This window comes from Verticillium nonalfalfae (genome assembly GCF_003724135.2).
Source record: "Verticillium nonalfalfae strain VnAa140/NRRL 66861 chromosome Unknown scaffold_26, whole genome shotgun sequence".
NCBI lineage: Eukaryota > Fungi > Ascomycota > Sordariomycetes > Glomerellales > Plectosphaerellaceae > Verticillium > Verticillium nonalfalfae.
The window spans coordinates 139823-161303 of NW_021167251.1; the positions used below are offsets into that span (position 1 = coordinate 139823).

Consider the following 21481-nt stretch of genomic DNA (forward strand, 5'->3'; position numbering starts at 1 on the left):
TGACAGGCATATGGTTCACTCCCGATATCGCTTACCTTAAATCCATGAGCGATTCGAGGCATACGCTTTGAGGGGCAGAACTGCCGACACTCATCTAGATCCGTTCGGCGCTATTGATGTTCGCCGCTGTGACGGAGGCGGCCCGGGCGCCGATGCACCGTTCGACGTCACACACGCAGCCGCGAAGCGGGCAACTGGTCTCCGGAAAACCGACCGAGAGGTGTCCATAGTGAACAACATTTGGAGTGCTCTTCACCCGTGCCTGTCGACATAGGTAGTCTGGGCGAACCACGGAAGCTTGATAACGAGAACCCAACGATGACCGAAGGCCAGTAGGCAGTGGCATAAAAAACCTGTATCCATGCTGCAGTTCTTCCAAATAAGATGCTACGGCGATTACTGATCGCATCACGCAAGACTGCGGCAGAGCATCAATGTTGTGATATTCCCGGAACCCCTAACTGAATCGTTGGGTCGGATTCCTCATCTACGTACATTGTACGTTTGTAGCTTCTCGGTGACTCGGTGAGTGGCAGACAAGTATTAGTCGTGCCGAATCAGGTGTCTTGCAGATGGCGTCATCTGGCCCTGACAAATCAAGCTACAGCCCTGTGTCGCACCTTGACAGCCCATGCCCCAAGATAGAGTGACCTCGTATCTGGTGTATACTGTATTACTGAGTAAGTACCTCGGTGGTAGGCCTCCTGACCTGGAAGAATCTGCGAGCTTCGGTGTCTCTCCCCCTGCCCCATCGCGTGGCTCAAACCCCGGCAGACACAGCTTTCGGTGCAGCACTCCCTATTAGAAAGCACGCTTACTATTGCTGGAAGCCAGAGACTTCGTCAGAGGGGCTCAACACGCGCCTTACAGTCCCATTACACTACCAGTACCAGCACCAGCACCAGCACCCGCACCTGCACCCGCTTCCCGACCCAACCGCTGTCGTTATTTAGAGCACATCACCCCGCACCTCCATCCCACGCCGCAGCTTCAATGTCAACTAAATTCCTTCTACACTCCATCCGACCGGCTCTGTCACGACCCAGTTCCCAGTTCTTGTCCCCTGCCATCACATCTAGGCTGTTCCAAACTTCGTCTTTCAAAATGGGCGTCCACAACATCAACTCGTATGTGCCTTGCCGTCCCCTCTGCCGTCCTTGCGCAAGCGACCGTGGGCGACTTGGTCCATGACGCGATCGCGCATCAACCCCTCCAAAAAGATCCATACTGACTTGGCATCCGGTACAGCAAGGCGGACTTCTACAAGGCCATTAACGGCGAGGAGGTCACCCTCGCTGCCGACAACGTCCTGCCCAGCAAGAACGTCGCCATCCTCGACTGCTTCGCTACGTGGTGCGGTCCCTGCAAGACTATTGCCCCCATATACGCGCAGTGAGTACAAATGCTATACCCCCATGCCAGATGGCGCCGAAGAACTCTGTGCTGACAGGTTGCGCTCTCGTCAACAGGCTCTCCGAGAAGTACACCAGCGTCAACTTCCTTAAGATCGATGTCGACGAGGTCCCCGACCTGAGCCAGGAGCTCGGCATCCGCGCCATGCCCACCTTCATGGTCTTCAAGGACGGCCAGAAGGTTGAGGAGATTGTCGGTGCCAACCCCCCCGCCCTCGAGAAGGCGCTCCTGAAGTACTCCGCCTAATGTTGCCGTTGCTTGATACCACTGGGAAGAGGAGGAAAATCACATACCATCGCCCTCGGATGGCGCTTCATGGAATGTACTGCTGCATAGAGAATACACGAGAATCTTTCATCATGTCTTGCGCCCTACCACCTGGATACATCTGTACATCGGGATGGCGACGATGTCCCAGCTGTCCCATGCTTGCTTGGTCTGTTGCAAAGTCGACGAACTTGTCATCCGACCTTGGTGCAACTACAGGCTAACCAAACGCAGCTTTGCGTCATTAACTACGTGGTCGCTACCGCGTTGGCGCCTGTGATGTTGAAAGTGTTGGCCGGGCTCATGAACGTGCTTTTCATGACTATCAGAGCCCGATTCTCTAACGAAGTGTCTAAACATTCTTCAGTCGACAGCTTGCGCCGAAGTGACGTATTTCTGCCAAATTCTGATTTCCGCAGATAACTTGTCTTGTAAACCTCATTCCCGAGTGAGTGCGAGTCTGGTATTCTCTCAAGCGCAGAAGGTTTGATGAGGCACATTGGAATTCATGAAATCCCAGAAACATGATGGTCTACCACTAGACAAGTTTCTATCCCTCTAATCTACAACGACGCAAGAGATCCTGGGCGTTATCGAGCGCAGTACAAATAAGCCTGTATTAAGCATCATCAAATGAAAGCCAAGAGTAAAAGAAAATGAAGGGAACAGCTACCTCTGTTCTTGGTTTGTGCAGCAGCGCAAAAATTTCTTCCCGAATTGGTTTTTTTTTTTTTTTTTTTTTTAAGCTTGAGTCGATCTTTGACCACAGAACACCATAATAAATAACAGGCATGTCGTATCGACTTGGCTAGGAATTCCGACCACAGTTGTGTTTTTGCACTTCAAAACGCGTACATGTATCCAGCATGCCTGACTACGAACACTCACGGCCCTTATCCCGGCCCTGAAGGCTCCGTGATCGGGCGGGGAGAGGCGGAACCCCCCCGCCCCCTCTCCCGCAGGCGGACTCGGCCGGGCTCAGCTCGTCAGCCTGGCCCAGGAAGCCCTCCCGCTGCACATATGATTCGATTTGATGGCTCCGCCCACACCATCGTTCTGGTGGCTGTAGTATTTCCATTTCACATCAGCAGCGATACATGCGTTTGCCTTGTGCTTGAGTCATTGTACTGCTGCGGCTAGCTGCGGGGTTCAATTCCACCATTGACATCGGCGCCCTCCCTTTTGCACCTGGAGCCACTATCGCCCTATATCCCGACTCCATCCTCAAAGGACCAAAAACATTCTTGAGCCTCCATCCCACTTAGTAGAGCCTTTGCACCTCGGCCATTGCTCCAAGAGGAGTGTCGCAAAAATGGTGAAAAATATTGTCGTTTTGGGGTAAGTCGCCTATTGTTTCCGTCATTGCAGTGCAGCACGCTTACAAGACACACAGGGCGGGCGTCTCAGGCCTTACGAGTGCCCTCCTCCTTGCCAAAGATACGAACAACTCGGTGACGGTCATTGCGAAGCACATGCCCGGTGACTATGACATTGAGTATACGTCACCGTGGGCCGGTGCCAACTTTATGCCGTATGTGGGCCGCGCTTTCCTTGTGACGATGTTTGTGAGGGTCAACATGCTGACAGACGACGCGCAGCATGTCTTTTGAGAAGCAGAGCCGCTGGGAGCGCAGGACATGGCCTGAGCTCAAGCGGTTAGCTAAGGATGTCCCCGAAGCTGGCATTCACTTTCAGAGTACGTCAAACTCCCCGAGTCTGTTGAGGCCCTCGAAGCACAAGAGGCTGACAGCAGATGCGCGCGTGCAGAGGTTAGGGTCTGGCGACGCAAGAAAGACATGGCGACTGGCAATGCCTACGACGGTCTCTTCGCAGATGACCCCTGGTTCCGTCATCTCTTCGACGACTATCGCGACCTGAAGCCCGAGGAACTGCCGGCCGCCGCCCATTCCGGTAGCGAGTTCGGCTCTGTGTGTCTCAATACGGCGCTTTACCTGCCCTGGCTTGTCGGCCAGTGTCGTCGTTACGGCGTCGTGGTCAAGCGTGCCGTCCTGTCGCATATCCACGAGGCAAAGGCGATGCATCACTCGGGCAAGCCGGCAGACTGCATCGTCAACGCTAGTGGGCTACTCGCCTGTCGCCTAGGCGGCGTTGAAGACGCCACGGTCATCCCGGCAAGAGGCCAGATCGTGCTCGTCAGGAACGAGGCGACGCCGATGTCGACGATCAGCGGGACGGAGGACGTGGCGACGGATGTAAGTTACCTCATGCAACGGGCATCGGGCGGCGGCACAATCCTTGGCGGCACGTATGAGAAGGGTAACTGGGAGGCCAACCCGGACCCGAACACGGCGATCCGTATCATGAAGCGGTGCGTCGAGCTCAACCCGACTTTGACCAACGGCAAGGGCATCGAGGCCTTGGACATTATCCGACATGGTGTCGGACTACGGCCCACGAGGAAGGATGGTGTTAGGCTGGAGACGGATACGAGTATTTTCGAGGACGGAACGCCCGTGGTTCACAACTATGGACATGCTGGCTGGGGATTTCAGGGCTCTTATGGATGTGCTGAGCGGGTGGTGGAGCTCGTCAACGAGCTCGGTCAGGCCAGCAAAGCGAAGCTTTAGCTCTGCGCTCCTCTTATCTGTACTTATGGATGATCTATGCCAACGGATACGTTTACAGCTCTGACCAAAGTTTTCACAGCCAAGACAATCATGGAAACGGTTGCAGGCGGATGATGCTGAAGGGGAGCAAGAGGCATGATGAAACACAGTATTTGAGTCAGGAGCACTGTGCACAATACACGGTATCGGTCCCAGAAGTTGTAGATCCCCGAGGTGGCATTATAGGCAAGCGCCGAGCTTCAGCTACATCAACAGCGACACGTCCGGAGAAGCAACACGCTGCATCGTACCGCGACGGCACACCTCAGCAGCCATGGCGGACCAGCAGCTTGCGACCAAAGCAGCGGCCCCTGCGCAGCCCATCAACTTTCTTCTCGACATTGTGAACGGGCGACACAAGCTTTCTCGGGCCATCCCCATTGCTCTCCTGATCTTCGATGCTCTCCTCTGCATCCTGATCACACTCAAGGTTCCTTGTAAGCACCCCTCTGAGGCGTGCATGCCCAAACATGCCGCAAAGCTAACCCTGGGTCTCTAGACACCGAAATTGATTGGGTCGCGTACATGGAACAAATTGGACAAATCGTTGCCGGCGAGCGCGACTACAGCAAGATCAAAGGCGGCACCGGCCCTCTCGTCTATCCGGCTGCGCATGTCTACACCTACACGGGACTTTACTACCTGACCGATGAGGGGACGGATGTTCTTTTTGCACAATTTTTGTTCGCCATCTTATATCTGGCAACCTTGGCAGTGGTCATGGCATGCTACTGGCAGGCAAAGGTGGGACCCAACAACCCTCGACCCTCGGGGTTTTGTGACATGCGTTCTGACGGCAGACAGGTTCCGCCCTACATGTTTCCGATTCTTGTCCTGTCGAAGCGACTACACAGCATCTTCGTCCTGCGATGCTTCAACGACGGTGTCGCAGCCCTTTTCTTCTGGCTGGCCATTTTCAGCATGCAACGTCGTAACTGGGCTGCTGGCGCGCTTCTCTACAGCTGGGGCGTGGGGATCAAAATGTCCTTGCTCCTTAGCGTGCCCGCCGTGGCTGTGGTCCTCTTCTTCGGCCGAGGCCTGAAGGGCAGCTTACGCTTGGCGTGGCTCATGGCACAGCTACAGGCTCTGATCGGATTGCCCTTCTGGGCGAGGCATATGCGGTCGTACTGGGGTCGCGCATTCGAGTTGTCGCGGCAGTTCTTGTACAAGTGGACAGTCAACTGGCGGTTTGTGGGCGAGGAACTGTTTCTGAGCCAAGGCTTTTCGCTGGCGCTACTGACCGGACACGTGAGCGTCCTGTGGCTCTTCATCACGACGCGCTGGCTCAAGCCCGCCCAGAAGCCGCTGTCGGCCATGATCCCAGCACTCCTCAAGGCCGACTCGCCCTTCAACCCCCTCGAGGAGATCCAGGTTTCCGGTTTCGTGACGGCCAAGTACATCATGACCACGGTCCTGACGGCCAATGTTATCGGCCTCCTCTTCGCCCGGTCCCTCCACTACCAATTTTATGCCTATCTTGCCTGGGCGACTCCATACCTCCTCTGGCGTAGCGGTATCCCGTTCCCCCTTGTCTACATTCTGTGGGGTGTACAGGAGTGGGCCTGGAATGTCTACCCCAGCACAGATGCCAGCTCGAGCGTCGTCGTGGGTATGCTGGCCTTCACTGTTGGCAGCGTGTGGTTCGGAACGGCGAACGACAAGCTCGAGAACGCACCCCTTCCAAAGCCTCACCTACCACCGGGCAGGAAGGCTGGGTCGAAAGAGCAGTGAGCTTTGAAGGTTCGGAGGCGTGTAGTTCTTCACGGCTCGTCCTCAGAATCGGAGGGAGGCATTTTCCCGACGGTTGAGTCCTCGTCGTCTTCGTCGTCAAGGCCGCTGTTCTTGCCAAATTCCTTGGGCCTGTTGAGGAAGGGTTTATCAGCAAGCCTGATCACTCGGCTTGACACGGGGCTCCTTGGACACGAGGGCTTAAAGCTCACCAGTAGGGCTGCTTGCGCCAGGCCTTCTCGTCACCGACGACATTGACAATTTCACCCAGGACGCGGCCGTTCAGCTGGTCGGCGTCGTAGCGCTCAGCCAGAACGTAGCCGCCACGCTTGATCCAGATGGTGTTGCGGAATCGCTGGGCGAGCTCGAGCAGAATGTCCTTCTTGTTGGGAAGCAGGCAGGTATAGAGGTTGTTGCCCTCAGCCTTGATGACCTTGGCTACCGACTGATTGGGCTCGAGAGCGCTGGGAGGAGTGGCCGACTCCTCGGCGGCCGCAAGAACATTGCGTTTTACGCGGACCATGATCACTAGCAGGCAGGACCGGTGCGCGAAGCGAATATCCAGCAAGTGGCGTGTTGGACCAGCAAGGCTCAACTAGAAATTTCGTTCGGACCGGAACACGCGATTCAAACTAGCGGGATGGACCCTTCTCTGCGAGACAGACTTTTGGTATGGCGGGGTAGCTCTGTGAAAAGCGCGGGGCAGCTTTTGCGCCTCGCACAATGCATATGACGCTTTTTTGGACACCGGTCGATAAGGGAGACGTGCACATAACCCGAAATGTCTGAAGTGAAATTGCCTTTTCATCTTCACCTCCATCCACTGACTACAACCTCACTTGTGCATCCTCGGAACGGCCGATATGTGCCACAGGAGAAACCAGCACTATACGCAATCTCTCGACAGCTTACCAACTTTGTCACCCCTTGCAGTAATGATCTCTCCGCCGCAGCTGGTGGCAGAGTCATTGATGCGAAAGGAGGTGCGGACTGCCCAAAGAGGGAGTCTCCGCCACGACCCATCCATTCTTAACTGCAAGATCTGGCTGCGAGAGCAGAGCTTGCTGAGCGAGCTATCGGACTCCACATGCCGCTCCCCTTTGACACAAAGTACCAATGAAAGCATCGGGTCACGACCGAACGGTCACTATCACCAGACAACGTGCTCATCGAGCCTGCATGCAGCTCGCCGTCGCCACCATGCGCAGTCTGCATGTCGCACACTTGCCATTCCGGCGTATCATGAGCCATCGGGATACGTGACGACCGGGTCTGATAAGCGGTAAGGCGGATAAGGCCCTGCGACGGCGGCATCCGGTGGTGGAGTGCATCCATTGCCCGGCAGAAGGCTCATAGGTCGGCCGTGGTCCTTCCACAGTCCGCCTCGGGCAAAATTCCCAAGACGAGTCCGGTGGAGGTCCTTGGCGCCCTTTGCAAATCTTCCCCGGAGAGTCATCAGAGGCTACCCTCGTTGTCATCGTGAGATTCACGTGGCCTGGGCTCGACCTTTTTTTTTCTAGTCTTCTGAACATTCCGACTTTGCCTTTGCGCCCCTCGCTCCTTTTAGAAGCTCCGTCTTCTTGTCTGATACTTGAGATCGGTCCTTAACTTTGCCCTCTTCCTCTTTTTCCTGTTCCTGTTCCTGTTACACCAGTGCAGATGCCTCGTATGCCTTAAGGTGCCAATCCTCTACCGAAGCTTCGTCTGCAATGGATTCTTCCCTCTTCAAGTCTCTCGTCGAGGTCGAGTCTCGTGAGGCCTCGGCCGCCGCTGCCTCGCCCAGCGACGGTTTCCCCCCCCCACCCCAGAAGGCTGTCCAACGAACATACCCTGGTGCCCCTTACCGGGGTGACGAGTCCATCGAGCTTCAGAGGCTTCACACCGAGCATGGTGCCAGCCGGCCGTCGTCTCGCCCGGGGACACCACCCTCCTCACCACCGGGCGGGAGCGATCTCGAGATGAGCCGCCCTGGCAGTCCGTCTCAGGATGCGACTGACATTGCCGAGCCCCTTCAAAGCATGTGGGATCCCTACATGAACCGCTGGCGGCTTCTGACTGCCTGTCTGATGAACCTGGGCAACGGTCTCAATGACAGTGCCCCGGGCGCCCTGATCCCTTACATGGAGAAGTGAGATTTGCCTCAAGCCTTGAGAGAGACCTGCATGCCTGACTGACTTGGACAGGCACTACAACATCGGATACGCCGTCGTGTCGCTCATTTTCGTGGGCAATGCCTTGGGCTTCATCTTTGCCGCTGTATTCTTGGACGCTCTGCGCGCACGCATGTCCCGCGCACACCTCCTCGTATTCGGCCAAGCCATCCTCCTGGCGGCGTACATTCCTCTCATCGTCGGGGCCCCCTTCCCGGCCATCATTGTCGGCTTCTTCTTCCTGGGCTTCGCCATGTCCATCAACCTGGCCATGAACAACATCTTCTGCGGCTCCCTGCAAAACGCGACGACGGCTCTCGGTGCCATGCACGGCAGCTACGGCATCGGCGGTACGGTCGGCCCCATCATCGCGACGGCCATTGCGACGTCCGGGAACCCGTGGTACCGATTCTACGTGCTGCCGCTGTCGCTGGCGTTTGGCAACCTCTTCTTCGGCTGGTGGTCGTTTGCTAAGTTTGAGCGCGACCAGCCGCTGACGCTGCAGCCGACGCTCTCGGCGGCGGCACTGGCCGCCAACTCGCAGTTCCTCTCCATGTTCTACGCGCTGCGCATGCGGCTCGTGCTGCTGGGCGCGCTCTTCATCTTTGCCTACCAGGGCGCCGAGGTGTCCATCTCGGGCTGGGTCATCTCATTCCTCATCGCGACGCGCGACGTCGGCGACCCAGGCGCCGTCGGCTACGTCACGGCCGGCTTCTGGGCCGGCATCACGCTCGGCCGTTTCTTGCTGAGCGCGCCGGCGCAGCGCATCGGCGAGAAGCGCTTCGTCTACATTGTCACGGCCGGCGCCGCCTGCTTCCAGCTGCTCGTGTGGCAGGTGCCGAACCTCGTCGGCGCCGCCACGTCGCTCGCCATCGTCGGCTTGCTGCTGGGGCCCATCTACCCCTGCGCCGCCGCCGTCTTCATGCGCGGCATGAGCGGCAAGCACCGTGCCAGCGGCATGGTCGTCATCTCGGCCTTTGGCAGCAGTGGCGGCGCCGTCGCCCCCTTCACCACCGGTCTGCTGGCCCAGGCCTTCGGGACCTGGGTGCTGCACCCCATTGCGCTGGGGCTGTTCGTGTGCATGACGGCCTGCTGGTTCTGGCTGCCGACGCAGAGGAAGCGTAATGAGTAGGGGGACAGGAGCGTGTGTGGTCTTTTTATTTCTTTCGGGAGCAAAAGCAGGGTGGACCAAAGTGAATGGAAATTGCAAGCGGTATTTTTTCGGGAAAGACTGGTCACGGTGTCATGGTGTAGTGGGCTACTTTACTAATTTAACTCTTTCTTTTTCATGCTCTCTCTCCCTCTCTCTTTCTCTCTCTGTATACGCCTGGCGCCACACATGCTACTATGCCAAGTGCTGTGGACGGAAATCTATGGTCTAAAGGAAAAAGAAAAGCCTCCGGATCTAGCATACCGTGTATGTTCAAATAGGTACTAGGTCTTCATGCACATCGTAGTCTCATCGCACCGCGCTCTTCTTCTTCATTTCTTCCCGCTGTGGAAACCGAAAGGGGGACTCGAGAGGTGGCAGGTCTACGTGTGGATGCGGCCGAGGGCAGCGTCCTTATGGGTGAGGGTGCCGGCCTCAATGGCCTCGACCGTCTTGTGGATGGAGGTAAAGTCCTGGAAGGTGACAAAGGGGACGCTCTCGCGCTCGCAGTAGGTGACGAGGTCCTTGCCGGCCTTGGCGAAGAGGAGGTCGGTCTCGCGGGCGGCGGAGAGGTCGGAGACGCCGTCGCCGGCGTAGAGCATGATGGGGCGGTCGGCGTGGGCCGAGTACTTGCGGATCTCCATCGACTTGTCGTGGCCAAAGGGCGTGTCGTCGTGGTAGACGATGCGCCAGCCGGCCTCGTCGTTGATGGACTTGCCCTCGCGCGGGGCGACGTCGTTGCTGACGATCTGGATGTACGAGGCCTCGTCGCCGAGCCACATCTCGAGCAGCGAGCGGATGACGGGCCGCATGCCGCCGGAGAGGATGACGATGGGCACGTTGTTGGCGCGGCACCAGTGGAAAAAGTCGCGGAAGCCGGGGTCGAGCTTGATGTTGGCGCGCAGCGTGGCGATGCACTGGTCAAAGGGCAGCTTGATCGAGTCCATCATGCCCTGGAAGGCCTCGCGGAACGTCTTGCGGCCGTAGAGGATGTGGTCGTTCTCGACGAGGCGCAGCTCGCGGCCGTAGCCGAGCTCTTCCGTCATGAAGTCATTGGAGTCCTTGATCGAGATGGTGCCGTCAAAGTCGGTGAAGAAGATGATCTTGGGGTTGGTGGCGAGCGCCGGGGTATCGCTGTTGGAGACGGAGCCCATCGTGACGGTTATGGTGTTGTTGCGGTAGGGTAGCAGGGAGGTAGGTCAGGTAAGGTATGGAAGTAGGGCAGTAAGGATGTATGGTTTGAGGAGAGAGCAGGTAGGTAGACGATGGGAGAGGGACCGACCGACGATCGTCAAGTACGGGCAGCCCCTAAAGGTTTATGTCCGGCCAAGTGACGAGCGAGGCGCGGCAGAGATTTAATACTATGGAGAAGGATCCAAGGTACCTGATACCTGAACCTGACCTAGGTACCCTGAACGTGATGAACCTCAACCGTTTCGTTTGTCACTCGGACGGCGCAGGTTCGCTCCCTCCACCCCTCCCCTCAACGACAATCTCTTCAGACATCAACGACCCAAGACACGGCGGGCTTCACACCAGATGCCCGCTGTCCGGGTCTCAGCCTGAATCGTCCCGCATCCAGGGGATCCAATCCAGCCTGCGATGCGTTGTTTTGTTGCCCCTCATGCCATGGCAGTGTGAAAAGGTGCCCCTCCACTGCAGCGTCATTGCCCCTCTTCAGGGCCTTTTAGCGCCGTCGGACCCCCCTGCAGGAGGGGACCTGTAGCGCTCGCTGGCCCCCTCCGAACCTGCCTGGTGTCACCCCCTTAATCGAATGCCCTACGGTGCCCTGTGGAGCCCCGTGTGTGGCCCTGTCCCGCCTTGTGAGGCCCGCTGTAGATGCACGCCGAGACGCACAGAAACCTGCCGAGCCTCCACTGTGACAATGGACAGGGGCCCACAGGCTGCCTCTCACCGACCCCGTCGGAACCCGGTCGGTCGGTGCGTGCGCCGACGCCGGATCGTTGTGTTCACGAAGAAGGCGGTGAGTACTCTCAGTCCGGCAGAAAATCAATCGAGGTCCAACAACGCGGCTCGGCTGTTCGTTCAAGTGTCGATGCTTTGGTTGGGGTTTGAGCTTCGTCCAGACTGTGTGCTTGGTCTGAAGTACCACAACTGCCTGACTGAGGACGCCTCTCGGTTCGGTGTGTCATTATTTTGGGGGCACACTACTTCGTCTGAAATAACAAAGTCAGCTTTGCATCCGCCCTGCAGCATCAGCAACAGCAGCAACGACATCCACCACCATGCAGTCACTGCCACTGGCGAGGCCTGCATCATGGCGCCTCATGAGCCAGCTGGCCCGCCCCTCCCCGACACAATTGGCGGCACGACGACATCTCCAACTAGCTAGCTCCCTCACTTGGCAGCTTCTCCGTCCTTCTTCCCCATCTTCTCGACTCTACTCTTCTTCGAACTCTCCTCCACCACCTCCTCCCCCTTCTCCGCCGCCGAAGCCTTCCGAATCCGAATCAAACCCCGACTCTACAAAATCCAGCTCGGAGCCTCTCATCGAGTCCAGGCCAGACCCGGTTACAACAAATTCCCCACAGCCCTTCCTGCGGGACGGCTCGTTACCAAAGTCCGAAAGCACCACAAGCAGACCGTCATCCTCCCCCTCCTCAAATGATGCGTCCTCTCCATGTTCCTCCGACGCGCCCCCCTCCTCCCGGACGCCGTCCCCGTTCGACCAGCTCTCCTCGCGCGTCCAGTCGAGCCAGCTGCTGACGACGACGATCCCCCGCCTCATCGACACGCTGCAGGTCCGCCTCCTGACGGCCTCGCAGACCCTCAACGATCTGACGGGCTACACATCGATCGAGCGCATCAAGACGCAGAACGAGGCGCTCGAGACGTCGCTCGCCGCAGCCCACCAGCGCCTGCGGGCCACGCGCCAGTCTTACAAGAACGCGACGGGCGACCGCGCCGCGACGCAGCGCGAGACGACGACGCTGCTCGCGCGGAAAGAGTCGTGGGTGCCGCAGGACCTTGAGCGCTTCACCGAGCTCTACCGCCGCGACCACACGCTCGAGCAGGAGGTCGCCCGCGCCAGCGAGGCCCTCGCCGAGGCCGAGGCCGAGGAGCAGCGCCTCAGCCAGGCCCTCATGGCCGGCATGCTGCGCCGCTACCACGAGGAGCAGATCTGGAGCGACCGCATCCGCCGCGCCAGCACATGGGGCACCTGGGGCCTCATGGGCGTCAACGTCCTCCTCTTCATCGTCCTGCAGCTCTTCGCCGAGCCCTGGCGCCGCCGCAGGCTCGTCCGCGCCGTCGTCGCCGAAGAGAAGTCCGTCCTCGAGAGCGTCAGGGACGAGCTTGCTGCCGTCAAGGGCCTCCTCGCCGGCACGCAGCGGGAGCGGGACGGCGACGCCTTTGCGGCGGCGGACGCGGACCGTCGTCTCGGCGAATCGGCTGGGACACCAGGACCTTTGGTCGGCGCAGATGTCGAGCCGACAGCCGAGGGCACTCTCGCAGCAGCGGAAGCTGCGGGCATGGCGGTGCCCGAGACGGCAGAGCCGCCCGTTGCGGAACTAGAGGCGGAACCAGAAGCGGACATGACACCCCCGCAATCTACCACCTGGAAGGCCTTCCTCTCTGAACCCGCGTTGTGGAGAGACCGAGCAGAAGACTTGTATAGCGAGCGCAGAATCGACCTGCGCATGCGGGATGCATCGATCCTGGCACTCCAAGGCGCTGCAGCCGGTGCCGCCGTCGCCTCCGGCGTCGTCTTCATGCTCCTGAGGCGGACGTAGGGGCCTCCCTTGTACAAATGCTGTAAGATACCTTGTATACAGAATATAGATCCCCACAAAACAATACACCCTCGCAAGGCACTTGAAGCACATATCGCACTTGTACACTACGTGAAACCGCAACGCTCTTTATTAACGGGTGTGCAATTCGCTATGCCGCGATCTGCCAGCGACCTTCGGTCATGGCCCACCCTCCATCACAACCAGATTCAGATAGGACATCCGGCAGAGCTTGCGCCGAGGACGTCCGAGCCTGATGGCATCGCTGAAAGTGTAGAAAACCAACATGGTCTCCCAGACTCACTTAGTGAGGCTATGAGCCTCAACTGAGGCATCGCTGAAACATAGCCGGATGGTCATCCGGCTGCTGATGTCGAGTCTTGTCGACACTAGACCCCCCCCTCCCGCCTTGCGCCCGCCCGCCCGCCTATCCTCACCCCTCTTTTAGTCATCTATCATGTCCTCGCTCGCTGCATGCTTCACTCAAAGTCGGCAGTGTAGGAGAATCCGCGGAATTCCTCCTGCATTGCTTGCGACAGAACTGAAAGACAAGGTCAGCAGGGGTTGGTCATACTTGGGAAGCATAAATAACATACCAGACTGAACGGGGGTAAGCACTGGCGTGACGCTCGTGAATTCCGAATCAAAGTTGCTGGTGTCGGTGGCGCTCTTGATGCTCGGCAGGAAGGGCGGGGGCACACGCTTGTGGTAAATGTCATCCCAGCTAATGTTCCGGAAGAAAGGCTGGTTCATGATCTCCTGGGCATCGGTCGGGCCGCTGCCGAGACGCTGATCGGGCTCGCGGGTGAGGAGCTTCTGGAGAATAGACACGCTGTCTCTAGGCATGTGGATCGGGTACAGTGGCTCGTCCGCAAGAATGGCGTCGTAGATTTCGTCCTCGTCCTCGCCGCGGAAAGGCGACTGCTGTAGCAGCATTTGGTAGATCAAGACGCCGAAAGCCCACCAATCAACTGCGCGACCATACTTTTTGTCCAGCAGAATCTGGCGCAGGGATTAGTATATGCTCCTTAATCAAGCCCAGCATGATGGTTTCATACCTCTGGGGCCATAAACTCAGGCGTTCCGCAGAATGTGCTCGTGTTGGAGCCGAACCACATGTCCTCTTTGCAAAGACCGTAGTCAGCAATCTTGATGTGACCATCGAGTGTCAACAGGATGTTGTCCAGTTTCAAGTCACGGTAGATGACTCCGTTCTCGTGGAAGTACTTAAGTGCCAGGCACACCTCGGCCGCATAGAATCTATCGTGCGTTAGTTGCTAAACCTGCCTAAACTGAACCACCGACTTACTGGGCACGCTTGGTGCCGAATTGGCCGCGTTGAATGTGTAGCATAAGATCGCCACCGCTGACGTATTCCATGACGAAGTATACCCTGGTTTCCGTTTGGAAACACGCGTGAAGGTTAGTCAAGAACGGATGACGTTCCCTGTTGGCGATCAGGAACACTCGCTTCTCTGATCGGATACTTTCAACCTCATCATTTTCAATAATGAACTCCTTCTTCAGGACCTTAATCGCGTACAAACGTTTCGACCTCTTGGTCTCCGCCAGCATGACCTTGCCAAAGTTACCTTTACCAAGGACAGCAAGGAAGTTGAAGTGGTCTAGGCCAATGCGCTGTCCTGTTCCAGGGTCTGTGGCCGATGGCAACGGCTTGCGCCCACCGCTTGTGGTAAGCGGGCCAGCGGAGGTGGGCGACGTCGGGGACGGCTCGGGTACAGAAGGCTTGCTGATAGGCGCTGCTGGCTGTTGGTATGGAGCTGCCTGCTGCTGTTGTTGGTGCTGCTGATGCTGCGGCTGGTGCTGCTGGGGAGTGACCTGATGTGGTGGTACTTGGGGTTGCTGCTGCTGCTGCTGCTGGACCGGGCGGCTTGCCTGCTGAGGCTGGCCTGAGTAGGAGTTGACCTTGGCGTAGTCTGCAGGGTTGTATGGACGCTGCTGAGATCCGTACTGGTTGTAAGGGTCATCTTGTTGTTGATCAGGCGAGGTGGGGTAGCCGCTGCTGTAGCGACCATAGTCCTGCGACTGGCTCTGCCGGCCGGTAGTGACTGTCGAGCCACTCATGGCGGCGGAAGCCGCAGCTGCTGCAGCTTGGCTGGACGAAGTCCGATCAGGCTGGGGCGGTCTTTGCGACGTCTGCTGTTGGTACATGATCTTGGCGGCTTCTGTTGCTTCAGCCGAGCCTGTAGAGTATGATGGCGCATGTCCACCACTGACGAGCGTGGACGAACTCATACTACTAGTAGGACTCGTGCGTCCAGTGCCCCGCAGAGTACGTTCGCTCAAGGAAGTCGCCTTCTGCTTATTGATCTGCTTTGTCGTTCTGATGCCCTCAAGAATCTGATTAGCCACAGCCATAGACATGCCGCAAAAGTCTGGCACAAGGTGAACGCATTGCGCGTGAGCTGTGGAGCCGCACTCCGAACATTTGCGACAGTTCTTCTTGCCGAAGGGCAAGATGTAGCCACAGTGGCAGCACCAGTTGGCGTTCATGTTCGAATAAGGCTGGAATCTGTGGGGGATGCGATGGTTGATCTTCTCCTCGTCCGGATCCGTCTCGGCGTTGCTCTTGCTGATACATTTGGTGACAACGCTGGTATAGCACTTAGTGTGGCAAGTATACTTGCAGTCCTCGCACTGCATACCGGCAGAATACTTCAGGAAGTCGCCGCACAGAGCACAGCGCATAATGTTGTAGAACTGGTGCTGGACAAATTTGTGGCCGTACATTTCGTGGACCTCCTCCTTGCGCTGCCTAATGGCACCCTTGCGACCAAGACCCAGATCGACGGTGCGGCGTTCCTTATTCTGCTTGACGAATCCAAGAGACAGGCGAATTTGGCCAGCCGGCTCAAGGTTGAACCAGCCATCGATGGGCTGCTGTGCAACCTGACTGGGAGGCGGGAGCGGTGCCTGGCCCTGAGGGCTCATGGGCTGCGAGGCGTACGCTCCCGGGGAGCCTGGAGGCCCCCCAAGTGAAGGTGTTTGCGGCTGCTGCGGGCTCATGGGAAACTGGCTGGGCGGGGCGCCCATTCTGTCGGCTGACACCCATCCAGAGCTGTTAATCTCAGCCTCAATCCTCTTCCTTCGCATCTCCTCGGCGATATCAGATATCCTGACCCAGAGCATGGCAATCGGTAGGGCGTGCTCGCCAGGCTTGTCGTAGACAGTGAGTTCAATTTCATTGGCCTTGTCGACATCAATGTTGAAGTACTCTGCTTCCCATCTATCATTTCGAGAGATCCGGGTCCGGGCGACAACGTTGTCCTCCACCTTGATGGCAACGAAGGTCTCCGGCCCGCGGCTGAATCGTCCAGTGGATGCGTGGTCGACATCCTTAATGAGTGCTACGCGGATAGAGAGCTGACCAGTCAAGGGCTTTCGCAGGTTGGGCATGTTGATGGAATCATCTGAGGGTCATGTTAGTTAGCTTCGTCCCGACACAAAAAACTCAGCGATCATGTGCTCACCGTCGTGATCATCGGAGCCCACAACATCAGCCACGTGAAGTTCCTCGTAGCGTTTGAGGGCCTGCTTCAGCAAAAGAATCTTTTGCTTGCTCTCGACCCTACGAGCCGAAGCATCTGCTCTGCTCTTCCTGTCGCCCTCCATGCCATACAGCTGCACCATCTTCTCGACACCCTTCAGGTATTGTTCTTCAACCTTGAGCTTGAACTGAATCTGAGAAAGCATGAGCTGAATTCGTGGTCCCAGGTACGGATTGTCGTATTTGATCAGATCTGGATACCTTTTGTTAGTCTATCTCTACAAAATGGCAGACATGACGGTCTTCATCGTATGATAGGTTTGTACAGGGAGACAAACCAAGCTTGGTGTAGTTGGGTCGAGGCTTGGGCACAGATGATGCCGGGCCTGGGGGAGCATAGGGATGGCGAGGCGGCATGAGGTCGCCGTGCTGACCGATTTGGCTGTACTGGGTAGAACCGAAGGAGGCACTGCTGCCGGCGCGAGCATGTTCTCCCCACGAACCGGCATCCTTTGGCGGCGGCGGAGGAGGACCCGAGCCGTCGCCCTCAGCTCCATCGTCAGGTCCACCCAGCGACATACTATCCATGGCGGACTGGTTGCGGCGCATCTGCAGTTCCCGCAGCTTTTCTTCAAAGAATTGAAGGTTTCGGCGAGTATCTCGCAGTTGGGAGTTGAGTCTTGATCGGACAGAGTCATTGTCGGTCTGGGCCAGCATGGCGTTGGCGCCATTCATCAGGACCTTTTCGCGCTCAATCTTTTTGAGAATGTTCTGAATCGCCTCTTCGTCACTCATGGTGGGCAAAAGGGTTGCGCGTAGCCACGCGCGGGGTCAAAGCTGTCGATATAGGTCGGTAAGGACAAGTGCCTTCAGTGGTCAAGGCTGCGAGGTCTATATGCAGCCTATGTCTGTCGTTCGAGGGGTTTGTTGGCGCGTTTTGCTCGTCTGGTGTATCAACTCGCATCGACGCCGTCACCCCGTACCACTATTGCCTCGACAGGGTTGTCCTGGGTAATATGTCGAAGGTGATACTCCTGTGGATGTCGAATAAAGCAGCAATGAGGCCGGCTCGTAGTCGTGCTACTAGAGGCTAGGAAGCACGAGACAGTAGGTGAGGTCGAAGCCGTGTGGCAGATCACAACAAATGTTGCGTGTGTTGGTGGTGCGAGATGCAAGAGAGGGGTGGGGGGGGGGAGGTCGGATAAACGTAGCTCATTGATCAGTGGGAGGAGCAAAGCGGGGTGGGCAGGCCCATGTCTGGTTTCGCGCTGCAGATGAGGTGGGATGGGCACGGGCATGGAGGGGGGCTCGGCCACTGACTTGCCAGAGCCCATGGGAAGGACAAATGGGAATTTGCCCTGGCAGCTGGACAGGCCTTGCCTCGGGCAGGTACAGGGGTGGCATGCTCTTCGATGCCTGACGTGCCCTGCTTCTGCGAAGGTGGGCTGAAGATACTGATCCCCGGTAGGGCACTGGTCGCTGATGTTCGGCAGATTGGGTGTCCCTTACAGCGTCCGTGCCCGCTATAAGGCCTCCCTGGCTCATACCTGCTTTAGGCGTCCTCCGTGGGCTTCCACTTTGTGATGGCGTCAGAGGCTGCTCGGCCACCACGCATGGCGCGAACCAAAGCACCTCTTTCACGTTGACATCCGCCATATATCCTGTTCGCCGCGTCCTTGCCATCTTTCAGTGTGATATCTAACGCTCTCGACTGCAGTTCGCCTAGCAGCCAAGCATAACTGACTGCACAGCATGCAGAATGTTCGCCAGAACGGACAAATAAACCCCTTCCGAGGCTTGTCCGGTTCTTACTCTTGTAGGACACTCACTGTCTCAGACTACCTTGGTCCTGGCGTCGTCATTGGTGACTGATCCGACCGCAGCACAGGCGCCCGTCTGACTACCGAAAGTCCTAGATCCCCACGCCAGAGCAACGAAAACCCACTCAGCGCCCTTTAGGACTGGCCTCAAGGCTCTCCGCACACACCACCACCACCATAAGATGCAAGGCGTAGAGCTGCAACGCGCCACAAGAGGGGCACTGATGCTTCGAGAGCTGTGTCCGTCCTTCCTGATGTGCGTCGCGGTGAGTGTGATTGTGCCCTACGCAGCCTGACACACACATGTCACATATCATGCCTGCCTATCATCTTCATACGCCGGACACCTCGGGGGTTGTCCACCACAACCACATTCCAGCCAGGCCGAGAGTTCAACTAGGTAGGGGTGCACAGGGACATTCATGGAGGAACGCTCCAGAACAGTGCCCTACGCCATAATGACAGTTGTCCGCTAGCTTTGGTAGGGCGCTGTGGTTTTGGCCACCTTCCTTCACGTGTGTGCAGGTCTCGCACATGAAGAGATACGATGTCGAGTCAACTGCAAATCGGACAGAAAAGAGACGAACAGGCATGGGTGCCGCGTCATCATCCGAGCCTCTACAGTCCGGTGCGTAGACGATCTTATTTCCGCTGTCTATACATAACCGCTTAGCGAAGAGCCCACCCGAATGCTGCTCAACAGGGCCTCCGGGGCATGTAGATCCCTCGTGCCTGAGCTCGTATCGACAAAGGATCGTTGGCCAGCGGTCGATCTCCAATGAAGATAGTGTACTTCAAGTCGCAATTGGCGTTTATCCGGACAACCCTCCTAGAGTCGCTAAGCTGACTCTATTGTAAAGGAAAGTGAGAACACAAAAGGCGAACCACATTGCTGCTGCGCCCAGGTATCTACGAGCTGAGGTGATCGGCAGGTCTTCCAAGTTAGAAAAAGTTCTCGTCGGTCTAGCTCCCCAATTTTTCAAGCCCCTCCTCCCAAGGTTGGGCATCAAATTTGAATCATCTAGGACAATCTGGACACTGGCCGCATCTAACCCTATTGTCAAAAACTGTCCCAGAGTGTCGACTGAGGCTACAGTGTTTGGTTCAATTTGAGACACGTGATGTGAAGAGGGAGTTGACAACCCGAGTCTCACAGATCAAGGGTATGATCATGACAAACTAGAGTCTACGCTTACCACCTATCTGAAGTGAATCCTTAATGCCAAGCCAGCGCCCTGAGATTAAGATTTGAACCAGCTTTTCTTTTATTCTATTTGACGCGTTACGATGCCATCTGCTCATGCAGTGTACTCTTTCTGCAGCAGCTTGGCGATCGTGTTAAGCTGGATGTTGCTCGTGCCCTCATAGATGGCGCCGATCTTGCTGTCCCTCCAGAACTTCTCCGCGGGGCCGTCGCGCACGAAACCCATACCACCCATCCACTCAATTGCGAGGCCGCTGACACGTCCAGCGACCTGCGAGGCATAGAGTTTGGCCATGGCGGCATCCATGACAAAGTCCTCACCGGCCTCCTTCTTGCGGGCCGCGTTGTAGACCAGGGACCTGGCGGCGGCGATCTCGGTGTAAGACTGCGCGATCTGGTGCTGCATGCCCTGGAACTCGCCGACGAGCTTGCCAAACTGCTTTCTGTCGTTCCAAACGTACCTGCACATGTTAGACTGAACCCACTCGCTTGCTCGATTGTGACGGGACTTACTTGACAGCGTTCTCCCACGACCCAAGGGCCAGGCCGGTCATCTGCGCGGCAATACCAATGCGGCCCTCGTTGAGCAGGCTGATGGCATACTTGTAGCCCTGTCCCTTCTCACCAAGAAGGTTCTCCTTGGGGATCTTCACGTCGTCAAGGTTGATGACGCAGGTGCTGCTGGCCTTGATACCGAGCTTCTTCTCCTTCTTGGCAATGGAGAAGCCCTCGGTGCCCTTCTCAACGACAAACGCAGTGATGCCCTTGTAGCCCTTGCTGTGGTCCAGGTTGGCAAAGACGATGAAGAAGTCGGCCTCCATCGAGTTGGTGATCCACATCTTGCCACCGCTGATGGTGTAGCCATCCGCCGTCTCCGTTGCCTTGGTAGCCATGGCAAAAGCATCAGAGCCACTGACGGGCTCGCTGAGGCAGAAGCTGCCGACAGTGTTCGTCGCCAGCTTGGGCAGGAACTTCTTCTTCAGCGCCTGTGAGCCGTACTTGATAATGGCCGTGTTGACGAGTGTGTTGTGGACATCGACCATGACGCTGACACTAGGATCCACGCGGGCCAACTCCTCGATGCCAATGACGGCGGACGTGAAGTTGGCGCCCGTGCCGCCGTACTCCTCGGGGATCTCAATGCCCATGAGGCCCTGCTCGAACAGCTGCTCGACCACGGTGGGATCCATCTTCTCGGCCTCATCCATTTCACGGACCTTGGGGCCAATAACCTCATTGGCGAACTTGTTCACAGACTCGGCCATGGCGAGCTCCAGCTCGGAGAAGTGTGTGATGGGAGTGGGAGGAATGTCGGTAATGTCGAGAGTGTCGGCATTCTGGCGGCGTGACGTCGTGGACAGGGGCTTCGAGGACCTATACAGATGTAAGTTGATAGCTGAACTATCGAGAATAAAAAAGACCTACTGCTGGATGAAAGGCATCGCCGCCCTGGCGGGGGCGTTGCTCCTCGCCGCGGCCATGGCCATGACGCCGCGACTCCTCCGCATGGCGGGGCGAACAACCCGTGTAAGTGAAGACATGGTGAGCCTCGGTACTTGTGAATGAGGATGGGGGTTGGGATTCCGAGCTTGCTGATCAAGTGGTCAGAGATTGGCAGGGAGGTGAATTCAAAGTGAAGTGCTAAAGTTGGGCCGTGACTGTGACAGCACTGAAAGATGGACGGAGAGACAAAGTCTAGGTGATCATCGCCAGCACCGAGGGCCCCTTCAATGCCGCCCCATGCCTTGGGGCGATCGTCTTCAGCCGAGGATATCCATCCCTGTGGTACCCCCGGCTGGGCAAGCTCGCAGCATTAAATCCGGCGTTTATCCGGGAACGACGATATTGCTGACTCGACATGT

At 57.3% G+C, this 21481-nt stretch overlaps 9 protein-coding genes across 9 annotated transcripts; 5 read left to right on the forward strand and 4 right to left on the reverse strand.

Moving 5' to 3' along the window:
* Positions 1-1104: 1104 nt before the first annotated feature.
* D7B24_004591 (uncharacterized protein) lies at positions 1105-1659 on the forward strand (the record flags this gene model as incomplete). Its single annotated transcript, XM_028638759.1, has 3 exons — positions 1105-1127; positions 1249-1392; positions 1470-1659. 3 exons carry the CDS (start codon positions 1105-1107, stop codon positions 1657-1659), a joined length of 357 nt encoding a protein of 118 aa, XP_028496667.1.
* Positions 1660-2992: 1333 nt separating this feature from the next.
* Positions 2993-4268, forward strand: D7B24_004592 (uncharacterized protein; the record flags this gene model as incomplete). Its single annotated transcript, XM_028638760.1, has 4 exons — positions 2993-3018; positions 3074-3211; positions 3279-3376; positions 3448-4268. 4 exons carry the CDS (start codon positions 2993-2995, stop codon positions 4266-4268), a joined length of 1083 nt encoding a protein of 360 aa, XP_028496668.1.
* A 313-nt stretch (positions 4269-4581) lies between these two features.
* Positions 4582-6038, forward strand: ALG3 (dolichyl-P-Man:Man(5)GlcNAc(2)-PP-dolichol alpha-1,3-mannosyltransferase; the record flags this gene model as incomplete). Its single annotated transcript, XM_028638761.1, has 3 exons — positions 4582-4744; positions 4807-5051; positions 5112-6038. 3 exons carry the CDS (start codon positions 4582-4584, stop codon positions 6036-6038), a joined length of 1335 nt encoding a protein of 444 aa, XP_028496669.1.
* A 29-nt stretch (positions 6039-6067) lies between these two features.
* On the reverse strand, positions 6068-6558 carry D7B24_004594 (uncharacterized protein; the record flags this gene model as incomplete). Its single annotated transcript, XM_028638762.1, has 2 exons — positions 6068-6167; positions 6248-6558. 2 exons carry the CDS (start codon positions 6556-6558, stop codon positions 6068-6070), a joined length of 411 nt encoding a protein of 136 aa, XP_028496670.1.
* A 1186-nt stretch (positions 6559-7744) lies between these two features.
* On the forward strand, positions 7745-9317 carry D7B24_004595 (uncharacterized protein; the record flags this gene model as incomplete). The annotated part of the gene is made up of 2 exons (XM_028638763.1): positions 7745-8163; positions 8219-9317. 2 exons carry the CDS (start codon positions 7745-7747, stop codon positions 9315-9317), a joined length of 1518 nt encoding a protein of 505 aa, XP_028496671.1.
* Positions 9318-9718: 401 nt separating this feature from the next.
* On the reverse strand, positions 9719-10489 carry D7B24_004596 (uncharacterized protein; the record flags this gene model as incomplete). Its single annotated transcript, XM_028638764.1, has 1 exon — positions 9719-10489. One exon carries the CDS (start codon positions 10487-10489, stop codon positions 9719-9721), a length of 771 nt encoding a protein of 256 aa, XP_028496672.1.
* A 685-nt stretch (positions 10490-11174) lies between these two features.
* On the forward strand, positions 11175-13087 carry SHE9 (sensitivity to high expression protein she9; the record flags this gene model as incomplete). Its single annotated transcript, XM_028638765.1, has 2 exons — positions 11175-11375; positions 11531-13087. 2 exons carry the CDS (start codon positions 11175-11177, stop codon positions 13085-13087), a joined length of 1758 nt encoding a protein of 585 aa, XP_028496673.1.
* Positions 13088-13566: 479 nt separating this feature from the next.
* Positions 13567-17390, reverse strand: PKC1 (Serine/threonine kinase; the record flags this gene model as incomplete). Its single annotated transcript, XM_028638766.1, has 6 exons — positions 13567-13628; positions 13684-14089; positions 14146-14347; positions 14397-16518; positions 16579-16848; positions 16934-17390. The coding sequence occupies 6 exons, from the start codon at positions 17388-17390 to the stop codon at positions 13567-13569; spliced, it is 3519 nt and encodes a 1172-aa protein (XP_028496674.1).
* Positions 17391-19713: 2323 nt separating this feature from the next.
* Positions 19714-21160, reverse strand: D7B24_004599 (uncharacterized protein; the record flags this gene model as incomplete). Its single annotated transcript, XM_028638767.1, has 3 exons — positions 19714-20080; positions 20133-20993; positions 21045-21160. The coding sequence occupies 3 exons, from the start codon at positions 21158-21160 to the stop codon at positions 19714-19716; spliced, it is 1344 nt and encodes a 447-aa protein (XP_028496675.1).
* Positions 21161-21481: the final 321 nt, after the last annotated feature.